This window comes from Amblyomma mixtum, chromosome 2, assembly GCF_055824585.1.
Source record: "Amblyomma mixtum isolate Tamu chromosome 2, ASM5582458v1, whole genome shotgun sequence".
In the NCBI taxonomy this organism is placed as follows: Eukaryota; Metazoa; Arthropoda; class Arachnida; order Ixodida; family Ixodidae; genus Amblyomma; species Amblyomma mixtum.
Genome location: NC_143013.1, coordinates 139,755,636 through 139,772,615, shown reverse-complemented (window position 1 = coordinate 139,772,615; position 16,980 = coordinate 139,755,636). Strand labels below are relative to the sequence as shown.

The window sequence follows — 16,980 nt, the reverse complement described above, 5'->3', positions numbered from 1 at the left end:
AAGAGAAACGCTAAGGGGGAAATCGCTCTTTAAGTTTACCTTTAGCCGTGAGGGGGGCGTGATGTGTTTGTCCTGGAGTCCAAAATAAGCTTCCCGCGTTTGCTTCGCCCAGAGCTTCTCGCGCACACCCACCGTAAACCGTCTTGCCCGATTCGCTTCAGCCTGTCTTCCGAGGAGAGCCGCGGTTTCCCCGTTTCCGAGAAACGACGACGACAACGACCTTCCCTTGACGAACGACCGCGAGCACCCGCGCTATTCTGGACATGCGCGACAAAGGATTAGTGTTCACCGGCGACAGCTGTTTCTGCTGAACGAGCGCTGTTTGGACAGCCGGCGGCGAGGTCAGGATGCCGTTCACAGTGCCGTACACTCTGAAGCCCGTCACGGCTCCCACCAGAACGCTGTCCAAAGGCAGCAGCGTGAGCAGCGACGACGGTGGCCTCCAGTCTCCGCGCTCTGGCTGGAGCAGGACCTCCAGCCTGGAGGACAACAACAGGGCGTCCCTGCGGAGCGAGCAGCACCCATCGTCTGCGCCCGGGGGCGGCCGCGGCGGCAATGAAGGTAGCGGCGTCGGCGCTTGGACCGGAGCCAGTACTCCTGGCGGCGAATCTGGCGACAGCAGCACGCCCTTGCAGCATAATGCCGCAAAAGGCAAACTGCAGGCGTCGTCTTCGTTCCAGAGCGAGGAGGGTGGCGGCACTACGCACGCCAAGAATAGCGGCCCCGCGGAAGGGGAGAAGCGCCCAGACGACGCCGGGGGCTCCGACCCCAAGGACGTGGAGAAGGAGCGCCACTACAACTCGTTCATGGAGGCGCGGCTCAAGCTCGGCCAGACCAGGACCGTGGCCGAGCCGCTGCTCAGGCTCAAGGCTCGCCAGCAGGAGCCCCCGCCGCCGCAGATCACGCGCCGGGGCTCGACACCCGTCTTCTCGCAGGCCATGCTCCGCAGGCCCTCGGAGAGGCGGCTGTCCGGCGTCAAAGCCAAGGTCGCGTCCGGCGGGTCGCCGTCCGAAATAGACGGCGTGACGTCCGCCGATGACGTCAGCGGCGAAACGGCGGCGACGCCTGGTGCCACCAGGAAGACCTCGTCGCCCACCAAGAGTCCGCGGAGTTCGCCCTCCAAGACGACAAGCATGAGCATCGCGAGCACCACGGTGGTGACGACGCTCGGCGACCTCAGCCGCCGGGACGCGGCGGCGCCGGCCGGCAAGCCCATCGCTCCCGTGACGACGCTGAGGATTACCAGGAAGCCCTCCGTCGGCTCGGCTTCTTCGACGCCGGCGAAAAAGGCTGACGCTTCGGACGCCTCGGCCCAGCCCGACTCTGCCGCGAAGCAGCCGCTGTCGCCCGCAGTTAGTGACGTTAAGAAGCCAGTGGTTGCTGAAAACAAGGCATCCGAACTCCGCAAAGCGTCGTCGCCTCCCAAGAAAGCCGCTTCGACTGTGACCGTCCGTCGGAAGTCTCAACCTCTCCGCATCCGGACCTCCTCCGTGACCGTGGAGGAGTGCGGAACCGCTGAGCCCAAGCCAACTGCCGCGGAACAGCAGCTGCCTCCGAAGGCGGCCGCTCCTTCTGGCAGCGTGTCCAAAGTGGGTGAGAAATCCGGAATTGCGGAAAAACCGTGCAATGCGGCCGGCTGCCCGCCCGCTGGCAACGAAGCGATGTCCCCTTCGCTGGACGCGAATGGTGCCGGAGTGCCCGCTAGCAAGACGAAGGCGCCTTCTTCTGACGCGAACAGTGCCCCGCCGTCTATTAAACATGTGGATGGCTCTCTGGCCGACCGTGAGGATACGGCTGACACCGCCCCTGTTAGCGTCACGATGAAGCTGAAGGAATCCCATGACGATATCTCGAAACGAAGCGTTCTTCAGCAGAATTCAACTTTAGAGCAGTCAGCTGCTGTTAAGAATACCGACGTCCTTAGCGAAAAAATCTCGACTGTTCTGAAAGACCAAAGTGACTTGAAAACCGAGAAGCAGGATGTTGTTCCCGCGAGTAACAAGTCTGTCGAGCAGCGGGAGTCCGCCGACGAGAAGAAACGCGAAGACAAGATGCAGACGGTGGACATCCGCGACCTTTGCATCCTTCTGCGCACGCCGTCGCCGCTTCCGCCCAAATCCTCGTCTCCGACTTCGCGCGGTTCTTCCTCGACGACGCCGACCATCACGCGCCTGGACAGCGGCGGCTCCCGCAAGGGCTCGTTCTCGTCGCTGGCCAGCCGCAACGGTTCCTGCGACGGACCCGAGGACGTCTCCGAGGCCTCCACGAGCGGCGTGAGTTCCCTCAGCGGCGCGGGCTTCCGGCGCGACTCCCTCGCGTCGTCGCGCCCCAGCAGCCTGAGCTGGGACTCGGACGCCGCGCTCTCGTCCACGGCCACGTCCACCCCGTCGGACGCGGTGGGCGGCGTGTCGCTCCGCTCGCGCTCCGTGTCCGTCGAGAGCGCGGCCGACGCCGATGAGGCGTGTCCCCGCGGCTGGTCCTCGCACGTCCACTCGCGGCTCTCCGCGGGCAGTCACGGTGCGCGGCGCGCTCGGCAGCCGCCGCCGCCCACGCTGCGCCACTCCACCACCACGTGGGCCACGAGCCCCGGCAAGCCGTGGTGGTCCACCACAAGGATGAGTCCTCGGTCGCAGGTCAGCGACCTCTGGGCAGACCTGGGCCAGGAGCAGGCGGCCTCGGCGCAAGCGGCCGAGATGCTCGAGGCGGAGACTGCTGAGCGGCTGCGGCTCGACAAGGAAGTGCGCGAGCTACAGGTGAGTGTTCCTTCTTTTTCTCTGTCGGGACCACTGCCTGCGCTTGTGGCTGTTGTTTTCTTGCCCCTCTCAGTCTGACAGTGGTGAAGGTCTGATAAGGAGAGCCACCGTACAGATGCTTAGGCAAGCGGCGCGACGGATGCGTCACCTTTCTCTGAAATTGCAGTGGGATGCCTGTGAAATGGATACCGGGCTCTGTTTGACAGCTTATTAACAAGTGCTCATTTGGCTGTTGCATAGAAATCTTCCATGTAAAGTAGTATCTCAGCGTTCGTATACATGCTCGCGCAATTCTCTCTCTTACATGTTTTGGTATGGCTCAAGAAGGATGTTTTCTATGCGAAAAGAAAAGCAGTTACAGTGTAGTGCTGCAGAAAAGGCTACAGCATGGAGGCACATGAACAGTTTCCAAAATCGCGGCGCTGCTTTGAATGGACTGCATACTTCTTGGAAACCGAATTAGTAAGCTTTTGCATGCAAACAAGGGCTTTTGAGTTAGTTTGCTTAGGAATACATTTAGCAGAGCTATGCGGCCCTCTGCACTCGAAGGATATTTGCATGCACGTCTCCTCGAAAAAAGAACCATGGCGTAGAGTGTACTGTTTCCGGGCCAAACAGCGGGACGTTTAGTTGTGAAAAAGTGCCGCTCGTAGCACGACTGCTGGTAGGGTATTGTAATTGTCTGCTATCGAGCTCCATCACTCATTTTGTCGGGTCCAGGCGCCTCGAGGCACGCTTCCCAACCATGTTAGCACTGTAACCAGAGGGGCAGGGAGGCACTCACGCTCTAACTGCTCTGATGAACTGCCTGAGGGAAATTCGTGAGTTTTCTGGCGTACATGCTTAACCAGTCCTCCCAAACCGTCGCGCTTCTGAACTTTATTTTGCGTTTCGGCACGACTTGCTTGCAAGCTGTTGGTCCCAGCGGCTGTTTTTTCCTGTTTTGGCGAGCGATCACTGAATTCATGGCGAGGTGCTTCCCCGCAATAAGGATGTATGTGCGGCGAAGGCAGCTTGGGGGTTTTCTAGCCTGTGATGATGGCGGCTTGTTGCAAGAGCCCGTGTCAGTTATCATTGCTGCTGGGCGCTTTGAAATGTTTGACGCGCAAGAATTGGACCCTTCTCAAAGCTGTTGCACCCGCTGCACGTATTGGGAAACGCTGTATTGCACTGAAAGGATACTTGCGCTCGAGGCATTCTGTTCGAACCACGCATTTCAAGGTTTCAAGGTTTATTTTCCACAAAAACGGTTTACATATCAGAATGCAAAACTTCTTGCACACAACAAAATTGTTTAAGGGCCCCTGAACAAGTGGAGTTAAAAAATGTGCCTTGGGCTCTGGATAGGACATGACATTGACATTCATAAATACATTGTTGCTATAAACAGAACACTATAATTCATGACAAGATTTGTACTTTTATGTGATTAACTAAACATGCAATAGGCGCGGGCATCAGAATACAAGAAATACACATGTTCCAGGTAGCGCATTGCTGTTTCAAAATAAAAGGAACCTATCATGTTTTGCTAAGGAGCAATAGTTTTATATATTTCTTGAAGGAATGGAGGACAGTTATAGCTTTTGCTGTTGAAGTTAAACTATTCCGATATGTAATGCCTGCGAATTCCAAGGTGTAACGAGCATAATCAGTTTTTATCTTGGGTAACAAATAGCGATTACTTTAGCATGATTCCTCACTTCGAACGGACGGACTAAGAGAGACAATCAATGAAGTTAACGCGTGGCCATGTAATTGATCAATTAAGGAGGCAGTATTAAATGTAACCAGATCGTTGACCTTGAGTATGTTCAAAGATTTAAATAGTGTGTCACTGGAGCTGTATGAACTGCTTGTTATTATACGGAGCGCTCTTTTTGAAGAGCTAACATGTAGAGAAGGTGAGTTTTATAAGTGCATTCTCAAACCCCTACACAGTAGTTTATGTGAGAGTGAGCAAACTAATAATAGAGGTTAATAAGTATATCAGTGGGAAAGAAATTGCGACATTTGGAGAGAACATGCAGACCGTAAGATGATGAAAAACGTTGCTGGAAATAGCATATAAATGAACTGGCTCCTCACTTTCAGCATCAGCCCGCAGAACGAACGGCAGAGCTGGCCCTGTCCTTTCTTTGCCATGGCAGCGAGCAGTTTCTTTAGCTTAGATGGCGCACGCGCAGCGAAATGCTTGGTTGTGCGTCCCACGCTGTGCTCATCTGTTGTGCACAGTCTCGGGCAGAAGTTTACAGGCCGCGGTGCCTACTGTCGGAACTGTGAAGCAGGGGCCTTACTCCCCCTTTGGGACACTCTGAAGCGCCGGATGGAGGGGGGGTGACGAGAGTTCTTCCCACGCACCAGGCACGAGGAGAGCTGGGCAAACCGTGAGCACTGCGAGGCCGAGCAGTCACCCCGATGGGGTGTTGAAGTGTCTCGCGTGCACCCAAGAGCGCACTTGACGTGGGCGCGTAGCGTGGGGACCTCTGGGAAGGCCTGTCTTTTCGTCCTTGCGCTTCGCGACGGCGCAGCATCGAAGTGCGCGGCGCTCGCTGGGAAGACGTGGTTAAACAGGTGGAATGGAACTGTCGGCGAAACCCCACGTAGTAGAGGCGAACACAACCGCGAAGGGTGTTCGTCTTGGCTTGTGTCGTGCAACTGGCCGCTTGCACTCCACCGCATCACCGGTGGGCGGCCGGCTCGCGAGTTTCCCAGCACCGCGACAGCAGGGTGATGTAGAGCTTCCCGCACGCACTGATGTCCCTGAGACGTGTAACGGGCTCGAACGAACTGATTTCGTTTATTATTTATTTGTCCATTCTATCGGTCCTAGTGCGGGCCCAGATAGGGGTGGGCACTGAAACAAACAACTACAAAGCAAGTTGCGCAAAGCTGTACACCATAACAACATGTGTGCTGTTCTAAGCAACCGCAATCAGCACACGCTCAAAAATGGCAGCCAGAGTTGTACAGTAAGAACAAGAACCGCGACAGTATTAGCTTTTAGTGTTGTACATTCTGTGGACATCAGGGCGCTCTTTTTTTCTTTTATCTGTTTGCTTACTTTCTTCAGAGACATATACGTCTAGGAGAGCAAATTTGCCGCAAGCCCTGATATCTCTTCACCTAGCCGAAGCGGCGGCATTCGTGCCCGTTTAACAACTAAAAGCCAACCGCATGACATATACTGCTTCGTGGTTTCCCCTCGCACCGCAGCGTAGAATATCATAGCGACGTCCAAATTATCCCCCACCCGTCCCGGGTTTCTGGGCGACCGTGCAGCGCACACATGTGAGCCACTCAGTGATCTCGTTTTGCCCGGGAATGCGGCCAGCCTCCTGGGCGCGCTGGAGTTCAGGGCCCTGTAATTAATCTGGCTCGACGGCCGCGTTTTCTGAGTTATTTTTCTTCTCTGCCGTGTCCCTTGCCTGCGTGCGTAGCCTGGCGTTTCAAATTTAGGCGACTGTTATTCAGGGTTTTTTGCAGGCTGAGTAGGCCGGTGCGGAATGCGACCCATTCGTCGTCCCCAGTTTCAAAGGTGACACCGAGCAACGGAGCCCCGCTTTGCAAGCAGTGGTGGCAGCTGTGTCCTCGGCGCAGTTAGGCAGTTTTCGTGCGCCTTTTGTGCGCACAGAAGTAACGAAGTGCACGGAGCTCGCCCAATGGTCACTTTCCCCACGAGATGTCGAACGTTGGTTCGACACGTGGCTTAAATATCGGCACGGGCCTGAGTTCACTCTCTCGTATAGTAAGCTGCCAAGGCTGCCTGCGTATTGTCACGTAGTGGTGACTGCAGTCGGGCGAACAGGAAAACGGCGAGAATGTCTTCGAAACGAAACTCTTTATTCGGGCTGACTTGCACCCGCAAAGAACTGAATCACTCGGCGGCGGCGTATAGCAGCAAGCGTGCTCGGCGGTCGTCGGACAGAATGCCGGCCGCTCTCGGCCATGCTCTTTTTAAAGCTGATAGCGAACTTTCGAGGTAAAGCTTTTAAGACCTAGTCAGGAGACCAATAGTCTCCTTTTGTCTTGCCTTGTGGGCAATACTTGTATTGCCTATAAAAATGAATAAATAAATAAAATTGCGCAAAAAAAAGTTACTAGAACACTCGGAACAATGCAGAGTTGGCTCCGCCTGGATGCCATCAATCGAGATAAATCTAGGCGCGTCTTGCATCACTAACAAAGCGATAAAGCGGCGTGCCGGCAGTCTTGAATAATGTACAAACAAACATTACAAACATTGGTGGCAATATACCGGAGTTGGAACAGAGCAGTTGCAAAACATGCCGGACCGTGCGCATGTAAGGCGGGCGGCGCTGGTGAGGAGGATTTTGCGCGTGCTATAATATCGCCCTCGTTAGTCGCCTTGAACGCAAGGTGTCATGCGACGTGTGCTGGAGGTGTGTTTAGCGACGAGCAAGGAAAGAGGGGAAGGATATGTGTTCACGTGAAAATAAAAATCCACTCAGACGTCCACATAGGATTATCTAACAACTTCGTGCCTTCAAGTTTCCTGATGATCATCATCATCATCAGCCTTACTGCGCCAAGTGCATGACAAATGTCTCTCGCACATCCCTCCAATTAACCCTGTCCTGTGCTACGTGCGGCCACCCTGTCCCCACAGACTTCCTGATCTCCTCCGCCCACCCGACTATTGACGCCCAGAGCTACATCGCACATGCGATGTCCTGTCTTGATGACCCGTATGCGACTTATGCGAGCAACGTTTGCAGCAGAACCAGGTCTCCGCTGCCGGGCGCGGGCTCTGCTTTTGGGTGTCGCTGCAGCAGCGCGTATCGTAAGGAAAGAAGGGAGGCAGTGACACTGAATGTGAAGGCAGTTCCTAGCCGCGTTCGTACCGGTTTTACCTGGAAGCATTGTCTGGCTTCACTCCGCTGATCCTGTGTAACCCGTGGTAGTGCGTGGAGTCGACCGCCCAACGCCCCCAGAAAAAGCGAGGAGCGTTGCTTAACTCGTGATGCCCAACCATTGAAAGCGTGGTTTAAAAGTTGCGAGCATCCAAGATCTGCTCACTAGTGATCCCTTCTTTGTACAAATTTCAAACAGCTGAAAGACTTGTTAAGTAAAAGATAATTAGGGCGTAATTAAAGTTAGGTAATTTTGATGATTTCTGAAAAATTCACAAACTCCATCAACCGCCAATGCAACGTTACAACCATAGGAATTTCAGGCCGTTTTGCGGTTAGGGTTTGCTCGTGCATGTGGTTAACGTTAAGCAGGGCTGCTGTATCCCCACGAGCTGACAATTTGATCTTTCCGTGATAAGTATGTCGCAAAGTATCGTTTGCGCCGCTATGTTGTCAGCGTCGTTCTGCGAGCAGAAGTGAGAATATTCCACATTTCTGCACTCTATCTTGGTTGATACATGGGACTTTCTAGGGTTAAACCGGATTTGATGATAAGGCGGTATTTGTATATGCCGAATGGGCCACATCCTTGCCTTACAACACCGACAGGGGCTGAGGGATACCACGTGGTCACCACTAGCATGTGCAACGCTACTCTCGTTTCATTGCACGCCGCGTTCAGGTATACGCAGCTCCACTCTACATATAGTACAGGGTGTTCCGTGTTTATCTGTCCGGGTTGTAAAAAATTCTCCTGCGCAAAACACTGGTCTATTTTTCTCAAGCACAGACCACAGAGTAGCTTATGACAGTCTGCGATTTTCGATAAATAAGTTAATATCGGAACTTGCCTGGAATGCCCGGAATCGGCGGAAAACTGGAGTCGTCTGCGCGGAGCATTTCCAATTGTGCGAGTGGGATAGCCGATTTGAGACGCTTGCCATCTTGCGAACAGCGAGACAATCAATATCCCTGCTCGGAGCTCGGGCAGGTCTCGCAATACCCCAAATCTGCTGTTGTGCTCGCCTAGACGAAAGTTCTCCGCGCAGACTGCAGTTTTTCGCCGATTCCAGAGAATTCGGGCAAGTTTCAACGTTTAAATTATTTTACTGAAAAACGCAGACTATCATAAGCTACCCTACGGTCTGTGCTTGAGCACAAACAGGTAAGTAGTTTGCGCGGGATAATTTTTTACAACCCAGACAGATAAATACGGAACACCCTGTATATCCAGGGAGAGTCGGCCGTCTCCTCGCCCTTGGCTCGTGTAGTGCACCTTCGTATCAGCAGCGAGCCTGGCCCCTCGCTTCGTTAACTCTCCGTGGCGCCAGCCGCCGGCGTGCGTCATCCCCGCCCCCTTTTCTCTGGTTACACGGGCGCAGAGGGGGCTTCGCTGCGTGTTTTGAGCTTGTCTCCCCGTGCTACGGCGGTGCCTCCGTCGCCGCTCGGACGCCGGGACGTCGGCCAGCTGGCCTGCGGGCCGAATTCCACGTCGCACTGCGGATGCCAGCTCCCTTCCCGCAGCGCTGCGCCTTAATTGCGTCTCGGCGCGAGAGAGGAGGGGAACATAAAAAACGAGCTCGTGCATTTCTGTCATCGCCCCGCCAGGCTGCGATAGCTGGCGAGCAGCGTCTCTGAGTGACACCTGTGGCAGCGGGGTGCCGGATGTGCGTGCCGCTAAGATAAACACTGGGTAAACCAAGGAGTTAGGTGGAGCTATGCGTCCAGGTCGTGTTTAGGAATGCAGGGACATGTGCGCAGGAGTGCGACCTAATGCGCTGCTTCCTCTCCTGTGCTAACTGCTTCCGTGCTGAGCCTCTTACCACGCGGTGGTTTTATGACCGCTTCACCCCTGGTGCCCCAATGAATGTTCGAGAATCTAGAATCTCCCAGCTGACGGCAGCTCTGGGGTCACGCGTGGGCAGTTCTTTCCGCAGTCTTTTCGGGAAAACCGTTCCCGCAGACCAGGACTCTATAGCCCTATTATGATACATTCCAGCGGCTAAAAAGACACGGACGAAGGTAGACGAGACAGGACGAACGCCGCGTGACTCTATAGCCGCGTGCCACTTTTGTTTTCTCCCATTCGTCACTTTCCTGCTCACTTTTTTTTTCGTCGCGGCACATTGCAGGCTTCCTCTTGAATCAGGTTAGGGACCAAGTTGGTCGTGTACACGACAGCCTGCCGCATTTACGAGCCGTGGTCTTGCGTGCCTCGCAACCTATGCGGTATCGTTGAAGCTAACCGCCGCGGCAGGAAGGCCGGTCGCTGGTCTGTTTGGGACGTGACAGAATCCCATGCTGTCTCCGTTTTCGACCGTCCCTGCGCTCCGTGTTTCGAGGTCAGGCTGTTGCGGGTGTCTCGTAACAATTTTCAACTGCCGTTATGCAGCCTTGCTCCGCATTGCAACTGCGGTTTTGCCGTGCACTTGCGCAAGGTTTACAAGGTCTACGAAATAGCTGCGCGCGTGACTCGCCCGGGTCACCGCACCCTGAGCGGCCGCAACGCTGGAGCCAGCACTGCATGCCTTCCCGCCCCTCCCTCCCTCTAAGCCTTGGAGACAGGCATCCGGTGGCCGCCCAGTGATGACTACAAGCTGGTACAAGGCGACGCTGCTGATTGCCTCCCACGCACACGGCGGCGTTCGGCCACTATTTTCTGCGCCCCACCGCCGATGGCGCAATGACACCGGCCGGTCTCGGCGCTGCTGGGGCGTTTTTAGCCTTTGTTCCCTTCCTCCCGCCCTGCTTTGCTTGCTTAACTGCGGCCGCCTTTGTTTTGCCAGCCTGTCATTGCTTCGCCTCTTGGCACGAGCACTGCTGCCTCCTCTTTTCCGCCTCCCATTCCGCACAGCGGGGATCTTGCGCCGAGCCATCTTTGTTCTCCTGACAAGGTGGCCCCCCCACTCGCTCCGGGATACAATGTTTTGCATCCGGGCCTGGGAGTACGAAAATAGCGCACCCAGAAAGTGCACTGAAAGACAGTGCAGCTCACCCGATTTCCAGATGCAGTTCCGGCGCTTCCTTCCGTTCATTTCGAGCTAATGTTTTGCCGGCAGTTTTGTGGATAGACCGTCGGTTGTATACTTTGCGCGGAGGCGAACCGAACACCTCGTTTTCTGCTGTAACAGTGTACGTCCGAATAAAACGTACGGCGGTCACCCACGCCATTGTCATCCTTGTCCCTAATGGTTTTACGAGAAGGGATGCACTATGACGTGCCTGCACGGTGCATCGCCTGCCCGTCCTTGATCTGACTTCCGCGGCTGCCGAGGAAGCTCACCTTGCCCCAGCTGACTGCCAGTTGTTTAAAACGGGTTCCGTGTCGCTTACTCTGGCCTGTGGTTGCACCAGGGAATCGAGCCATCCGTGTAGTCGGGCATTCGAATGGTCACCCCTGTCACGAGGCCGCTGAGTGCAGCCGCGCCTTATGTCAGACTAGCACGCGGTGACGATCGCGGCCGCCTGCTACGAGCTCGCTTGCCTTGCCTTGTTTATGAATGAAGCAGTGGGCCTTACCTTCAGACTGCTCTTACGCAGCATGCGTTCCCATCGCGTGACCAGAAAGTCTTGCGCTCGTGACGACAGTTCCCGCCGGCGCAAACGAAGTGCTGGTCAGAGCCCTGGGACGAATTTAACGAGGAGGAGGGCGATGAGGGAGTGGTCGTCTTCCTCAACAATTTTCTTCGGAAAAAAAAAAAAAACATAGGAAACGCGTTGTTCCTTTACAAAGAAAAGTAAAAATGTACATTGTGCAAACTAGACCGCCCCCTCCAGGAATCGCACATGAATGCTACCCTGTCAAAGCATGCCTGAAGTTATCTCGTTGTAGATGGACTTCCTGCTATATTTCCGATGCAGAAATTCGTTCACAGATTTACTAGTGAGGTCACGGACAGTTCGTGTGCGAGCAGTTTCGCGGATATTTCAGGAAAAATGGGGCTTCCAAGGAGAGCGTTCCGCTGACGGGCACCTTTCACAAAGTATAAAGACGAATCCGCAATTTCACGCGATACTGTTCATTTGCGTTTTTTTCTAATGGTGTTAATGCGGTTTAGCAGGCGTAAAATGCATCTAGGTAGTACCGTAGTGTTTCTCGTTTGTAATTTTTTTTTACCGCTGGGAAACCGTCGTATAAAAGAGCGTCAAGTTGAAAGCGCTCCTTGCGAGCACTTTCCAGGCGCGCATCCGTGTCGCTGTTCGGTCTGCATTGGCCCGTAGAGGTTGAGCGTATCGTATCAGCAGGAAACGCGGCGCATTGCGTAGGCTGTTTTGTGGAGTATAGTCGTCGACAAGAGGGTGGCCGTAACAGCTCTTGTTTGCTCGTCACAGCGAGGTTCAGGGAGGGAGGCGGGTGCTCCCTCCTTGTAGTATCCGCGACCAGACCCTGCAGTTTCCTTCCCCTCGTGGGGGAAGTGTTTCGCGACCGTAAGAGTTCCGAGCCCCGATGCCGTAATCCCCTTTGCTCTCCCCTCTCTCCGCCAGGCGCGCTGTTCGCAGCTGCAGCAGCAGAAGGACCGCATGGAGATGGAGGCCATGGAGACCCGCATGCTGCGCTCGGCCGACCTCAACGGCGACGTCTCGGACGAGGACGACGCCTCCGCCGCCGGTGAGCTCCGCACCCGCTTATCGCCGCCGCTGTAGAAGGCCCGCTGAACGCCTCTTGTGCTCGGCGGAGGCACTAGACACCTTTAGCATACCGTGTACTGTGTTACCGTTAGCGGAGTACCGAAAGCTCGCCTACCGCCGGTGAGCACGCGCTGATTGGTCCCGATGCTGCAGGCGCGCGCGTATCTGCCGGGTACGTGGCGCCATCTGGCGCCGTCAAGGCCATTGACGCATGCGCATTGGCTGCGCGCGGGATTACGGTACCCCGGCACCGGTAACGTAAACACGGTACACGGTATGCTAAAAGGTGTCTACTGTTTCTATAGGTTGGTACGCATCGGCAGACATGGTCCAGGAATCGAGTCCAGGGATGTAGAGAGCCAGGCGAGTTAGTTATGGCAGCTGGAAAGACGGGACACGCAGAAGACGACACAGGACACGCGCTGTGGCCTCTTGTGTCTTCTGCATGTGGCGCCTTTTGCGCTGGCTTAGCTCAAAGCTCCAGAGACTCGAAACAGAGGCTAGTGTGAGCGTCGTGGTAAGAAGCTGTTGTAGAGAACTGTTCCAGTTGGACTGTCTTTGCTTGCCGCTGGCCGTAGGCGGTGGTGGTGGTGAATCTGCAGCTGAGCGCCGCCGTAGTCTTGCCTCTGCGCCGCTGCAAACCGCGTCAAAGCGAGCACGTTCTCACGAGCGAGGCCCGCTCGAATTTGTCGCGGATACATTGTTGAAGCGTTCATGCGTGGGCCCCGACGGGTGATCGCGCGTCGCTAGGTGTGCCAGCCGCTGTTACGCAAGAGCCGGGTGTCCCGGGCCCTCGCGACAGCGTTTGGCACCGTCGGCTCTTGCTTCCCAGCCCAGCAACCGCGCTCCGCAGCCTCGATGACTCAATGGCCGCCGATTGACGAGGTGTTGCGTCGTCCACGGCCACTGCCAAGTGCGCGAGGTCTGGTTCACGTCGCCCAAGTTCTCCAGCCGCGCTCTCTTCGCGCCCACCTTGTTCCGGGATTCTTCGTCCTTGTCAGCGGCGAACCACAACAGCCGATCTCGGCCGCCTTGTTGTCCGCAATGAGGGCGCGCTGTTGTCGCGGGGCCTGATTTATACGCGCGTGTCGTTTATATATACTCGCGGATGGTCGTGCCGGAGCCGCCCCTTGTTGGCCTCAGCATGGCCGGCCTTGGTGCGTCGGGTGTCAAGGCGGTGATGGCGCGCTGATTTACGATGCAGATTTGTGACTGGGGCTCCGCTGTCTCGCGCGCTTCGGCAGATTTACGAGCTCGACTGGCGCTTGTCCAAAGCCGGTGACGCTCTTGGTGCCGAGTGTCACTGCTGGATAATATTCGGAGTCGGGCTGTCTGGATCTCAAATTTTTCTTTGTTACTTATGCCTGCCTCTGGGTGTGCATATCTGGGCACTGTGCGAACTACTGCTTTTCGGTGTTAGACTAAGGTCTGGCATCGTTTATTTGATGTGTGCTTTACTGAACCGCAGCGGTGGCCTAGTGGTTTGGGCGTCCGCCTCGCGTGCGGGAGGTGCGGGGTTCGATCCCCTGTGCTGCCAGGTACCCACCGGTGATACACTGGGTACAAGCTTTCCCCTGGCCTGGTGCTTGGCTTACCTGGGATGAAATGCCCGTCAAATGGGGCTTTGATCCCACCTCGAGTAGACGAAAATACTTTGTGCCTAGCCGCTCTTTGGCCAAAGTTGCCTTGCGTAATAAAAGAAACCATCATCATCACCATCCAGTTGAGCTTCACGCAGGGCCTATATGGTTTACCGCTGAGACCACTTCGTAATCTGACGAAAATGCAAACTTTAGCTCCGCTTCACGGGCGCCCAACTCCGGGTCTTCACGTACTCGTCGCTGCCGTTCGCGGCTACATTCGTGAAGTTCTTATTCCGCAGGACTAAGAGGTTCCGCCCGACGTTCCACTAACAGCTGGCGTTGTAATAAAATACACTGTACTTTCGTAGAGTCCGTGGCGATGTATTGGGGAAATCCGTAGCTCGCTGTTTTGCGCATATCTGCGCAAACCCATTATTGTGTTAAAAGATTTCAGCAAACGCCATTAAGCGGTATCTTTCTTTAGTGACTATGGAACACAAAATCCGGTTGTAATGATTTCTTAGATTCCTTGTCGCTGTGTGGTCGTCAGGCATGTACAGTCGCGGACAGAATAAAAGGGACCACGGCTCCGGATCGAAAACACGGATCAGCGCCATCTAGTTGCCGGGAAACCTGGTGTCGAGAGGCCAGGTTGCGTATGAGCATCCTCTCTTGCGTGCAGCCTGACTAATCACTCGCTTCCGTTCGATGCAGTCTTTGATCCTAGCGAGTGGCGCGGGATGGCGCCACCGTACAGACGCCACGGCGCTTGCGCTGCCAAGGACGCTTGCCGCGCGGGCGATTTTGCTCCGCGCCCTGTTCCCCCGGTATTTTACGAGTACTGCGTCATTAGACACCTTTAGCATACCGTCTTAGCGTTACCGATACCGGAGTATCGGGAGCACGCGCGCAGCCAATGCGCATGCACAAATCGCCTTGACGGCGCCAGATGGCGCCAAGTACCTGGCTGCTGCGCGCTCGCGCACGCCTGCAGGATCGTGACCAATCGGCGCGTGCTCAGCGGCGGTAGGCGGGCTCCCGGTACTCCGGTAGCGGTAAGGGTAACGCGCACGCCTGCAGGATCGTGACCAATCGGCGCGTGCTCAGCGGCGATGGGCGGGCTCCCGGTTCTCCGGTAGCGGTAAAGGTAACGCGCACGCCTGCAGGATCGTGACCGCTCGGCGCGTGCTCAGCGGTGCTGGGCGGGCTCCCGGTAGCGGTAAGGGTAACGCGCACGCCTGCAGGATCGTGACCAATCGGCGCGTGCTCAGCGGCGGTGGGCGGGCTCCCGGTACTCTGGTAGCGGTAAGGGTAACGCGCACGCCTGCAGGATCGTGACCAATCGGCGCGTGCTCAGCGGCGGTGGGCGGGCTCCCGGGCCCCGGTACTCTGGTAGCGGTAAGGGTAACGCGCACGCCTGCAGGATCGTGACCAATCGGCGCGTGCTCAGCGGTGGTGGGCGGGCTCCCGGTACTCTGGTAGCGGTAAGGGTAACGCGCACGCCTGCAGGATCGTGACCAATCGGCGCGTGCTCAGCGGCGGTGGGCGGGCTCCCGGTACTCTGGTAGCGGTAAGGGTAACGCGCAGGCCTGCAGGATCGTGACCAATCGGCGCGTGCTCAGCGGCGGTGGGCGGGCTCCCGGTACTCTGGTAGCGGTAAGGGTAACGCGCACGCCTGCAGGATCGTGACCAATCGGCGCGTGCTCAGCGGCGGTGGGCGGGCTCCCGGTACTCTGGTAGCGGTAAGGGTAACGCGCACGCCTGCAGGATCGTGACCAATCGGCGCGTGCTCAGCGGCGGTGGGCGGGCTCCCGGTACTCTGGTAGCGGTAAGGGTAACGCGCATGCCTGCAGGATCGTGACCAATCGGCGCGTGCTCAGCGGTGGTGGGCGGGCTCCCGGTACTCTGGTAGCGGTAAGGGTAACGCGCACGCCTGCAGGATCGTGACAAATCGGCGCGTGCTCAGCGGCGGTGGGCGGGCTCCCGGTACTCTGGTAGCGGTAAGGGTAACGCGCACGCCTGCAGGATCGTGACCAATCGGCGCGTGCTCAGCGGCGGTGGGCGGGCTCCCGGTACTCTGGTAGCGGTAAGGGTAACGCGCACGCCTGCAGGATCGTGACCAATCGGCACGTGCTCAGCGGCGGTGGGCGGGCTCCCGGTACTCCGGTAGCGGTAAGAGTAACACGGTACACGGTATGCTAAAGGTGTCTAATAGACACGCGTGTACCGTGTTACCGCTACAGTTATCGCAGTACCGGGAGCCCGCCCACCAGCGGTGAGTACGCACTGATTGATTCTGATGCTGCAGGCGCGAGCACAGCTGACGGGTATGTGGCGCCATCTGGCACCGTCGGAGCAATTTGCACATGCGCATTGGCTGTGCGCAGGCTCACGGTACTCCGGTACCGGTAACACGGTACACGGTATGCTAAAGGTGTCTATTATTGCCAGTAGTATGCAGTTTTCTGACTCGCGAAGATGTTCCCATGTAGGCAGACTAACGTTGCCGCGGCTTGCCCACTGGGCTGTGATTCTATGACTTATTTGTGCCTGTAGGATGATGGCGCACAGTTGACTGGTTTATTTGCGGCTCACTGTTGAACACTGCTCACCCCCAGAGGGAAGAAAAGTGCTGAGTCGACCATAGGAATCACCTTTTGAGGAAGCAGACGTGAGCAATTAATTTCATCGGCTGCTTACACGAGAAGCAGTGCTCGAAAGCATGTGCATATACAACTAAAGCTGTCATTGTAACCAATCAACTGTGTCATCATCCTACATGAACTGTCGCTCGCCAGTGATTCCTGGTGCAGTAAGCAATCCGCCGCATCGTTCAATGGCGGCGTGGGGACGTCTTTGTGAGTGAAAAAATAGCATACCACCGGCGACAGTGACTCATCAGGAAGATCGCTCACGGGGCAAGCGCCTATGACAGCGCAAATGCCATGGCGTCTGTACAGTGGCGTCATCTCGTGCCACCCACTGCTATCGAAGAGCACATCAAGCGAAAGCGAGCGATTAAGCAGGCTGTATGCTAGAGAGGATGCGCATGCGCAAGTTGACCTCTCGACACCAGGTCACCCGGCAACTAGATAACACTTATCTGCGTTTTCAACCCAGAGTCATGGTCCATTTTATTTT

At 56.1% G+C, this 16,980-nt stretch overlaps 1 protein-coding gene across 2 annotated transcripts in view; it reads left to right on the top strand.

Annotated features, from left to right (window-relative positions):
* Positions 1–16,980, top strand: part of LOC149361089 (unconventional myosin-XVIIIa-like) — a 248,542-nt gene that overhangs the window by 209,017 nt on the left and 22,545 nt on the right. For both annotated transcript variants that reach the window (XM_089572586.1, XM_089572585.1), the window contains exons 21-22: positions 2,634–2,753; positions 12,113–12,236. In XM_089572586.1, coding sequence (XP_089428712.1) covers positions 2,634–2,753; positions 12,113–12,236 — 244 coding nt within the window. The remainder of the gene's footprint in view (positions 1–2,633; positions 2,754–12,112; positions 12,237–16,980) is intronic.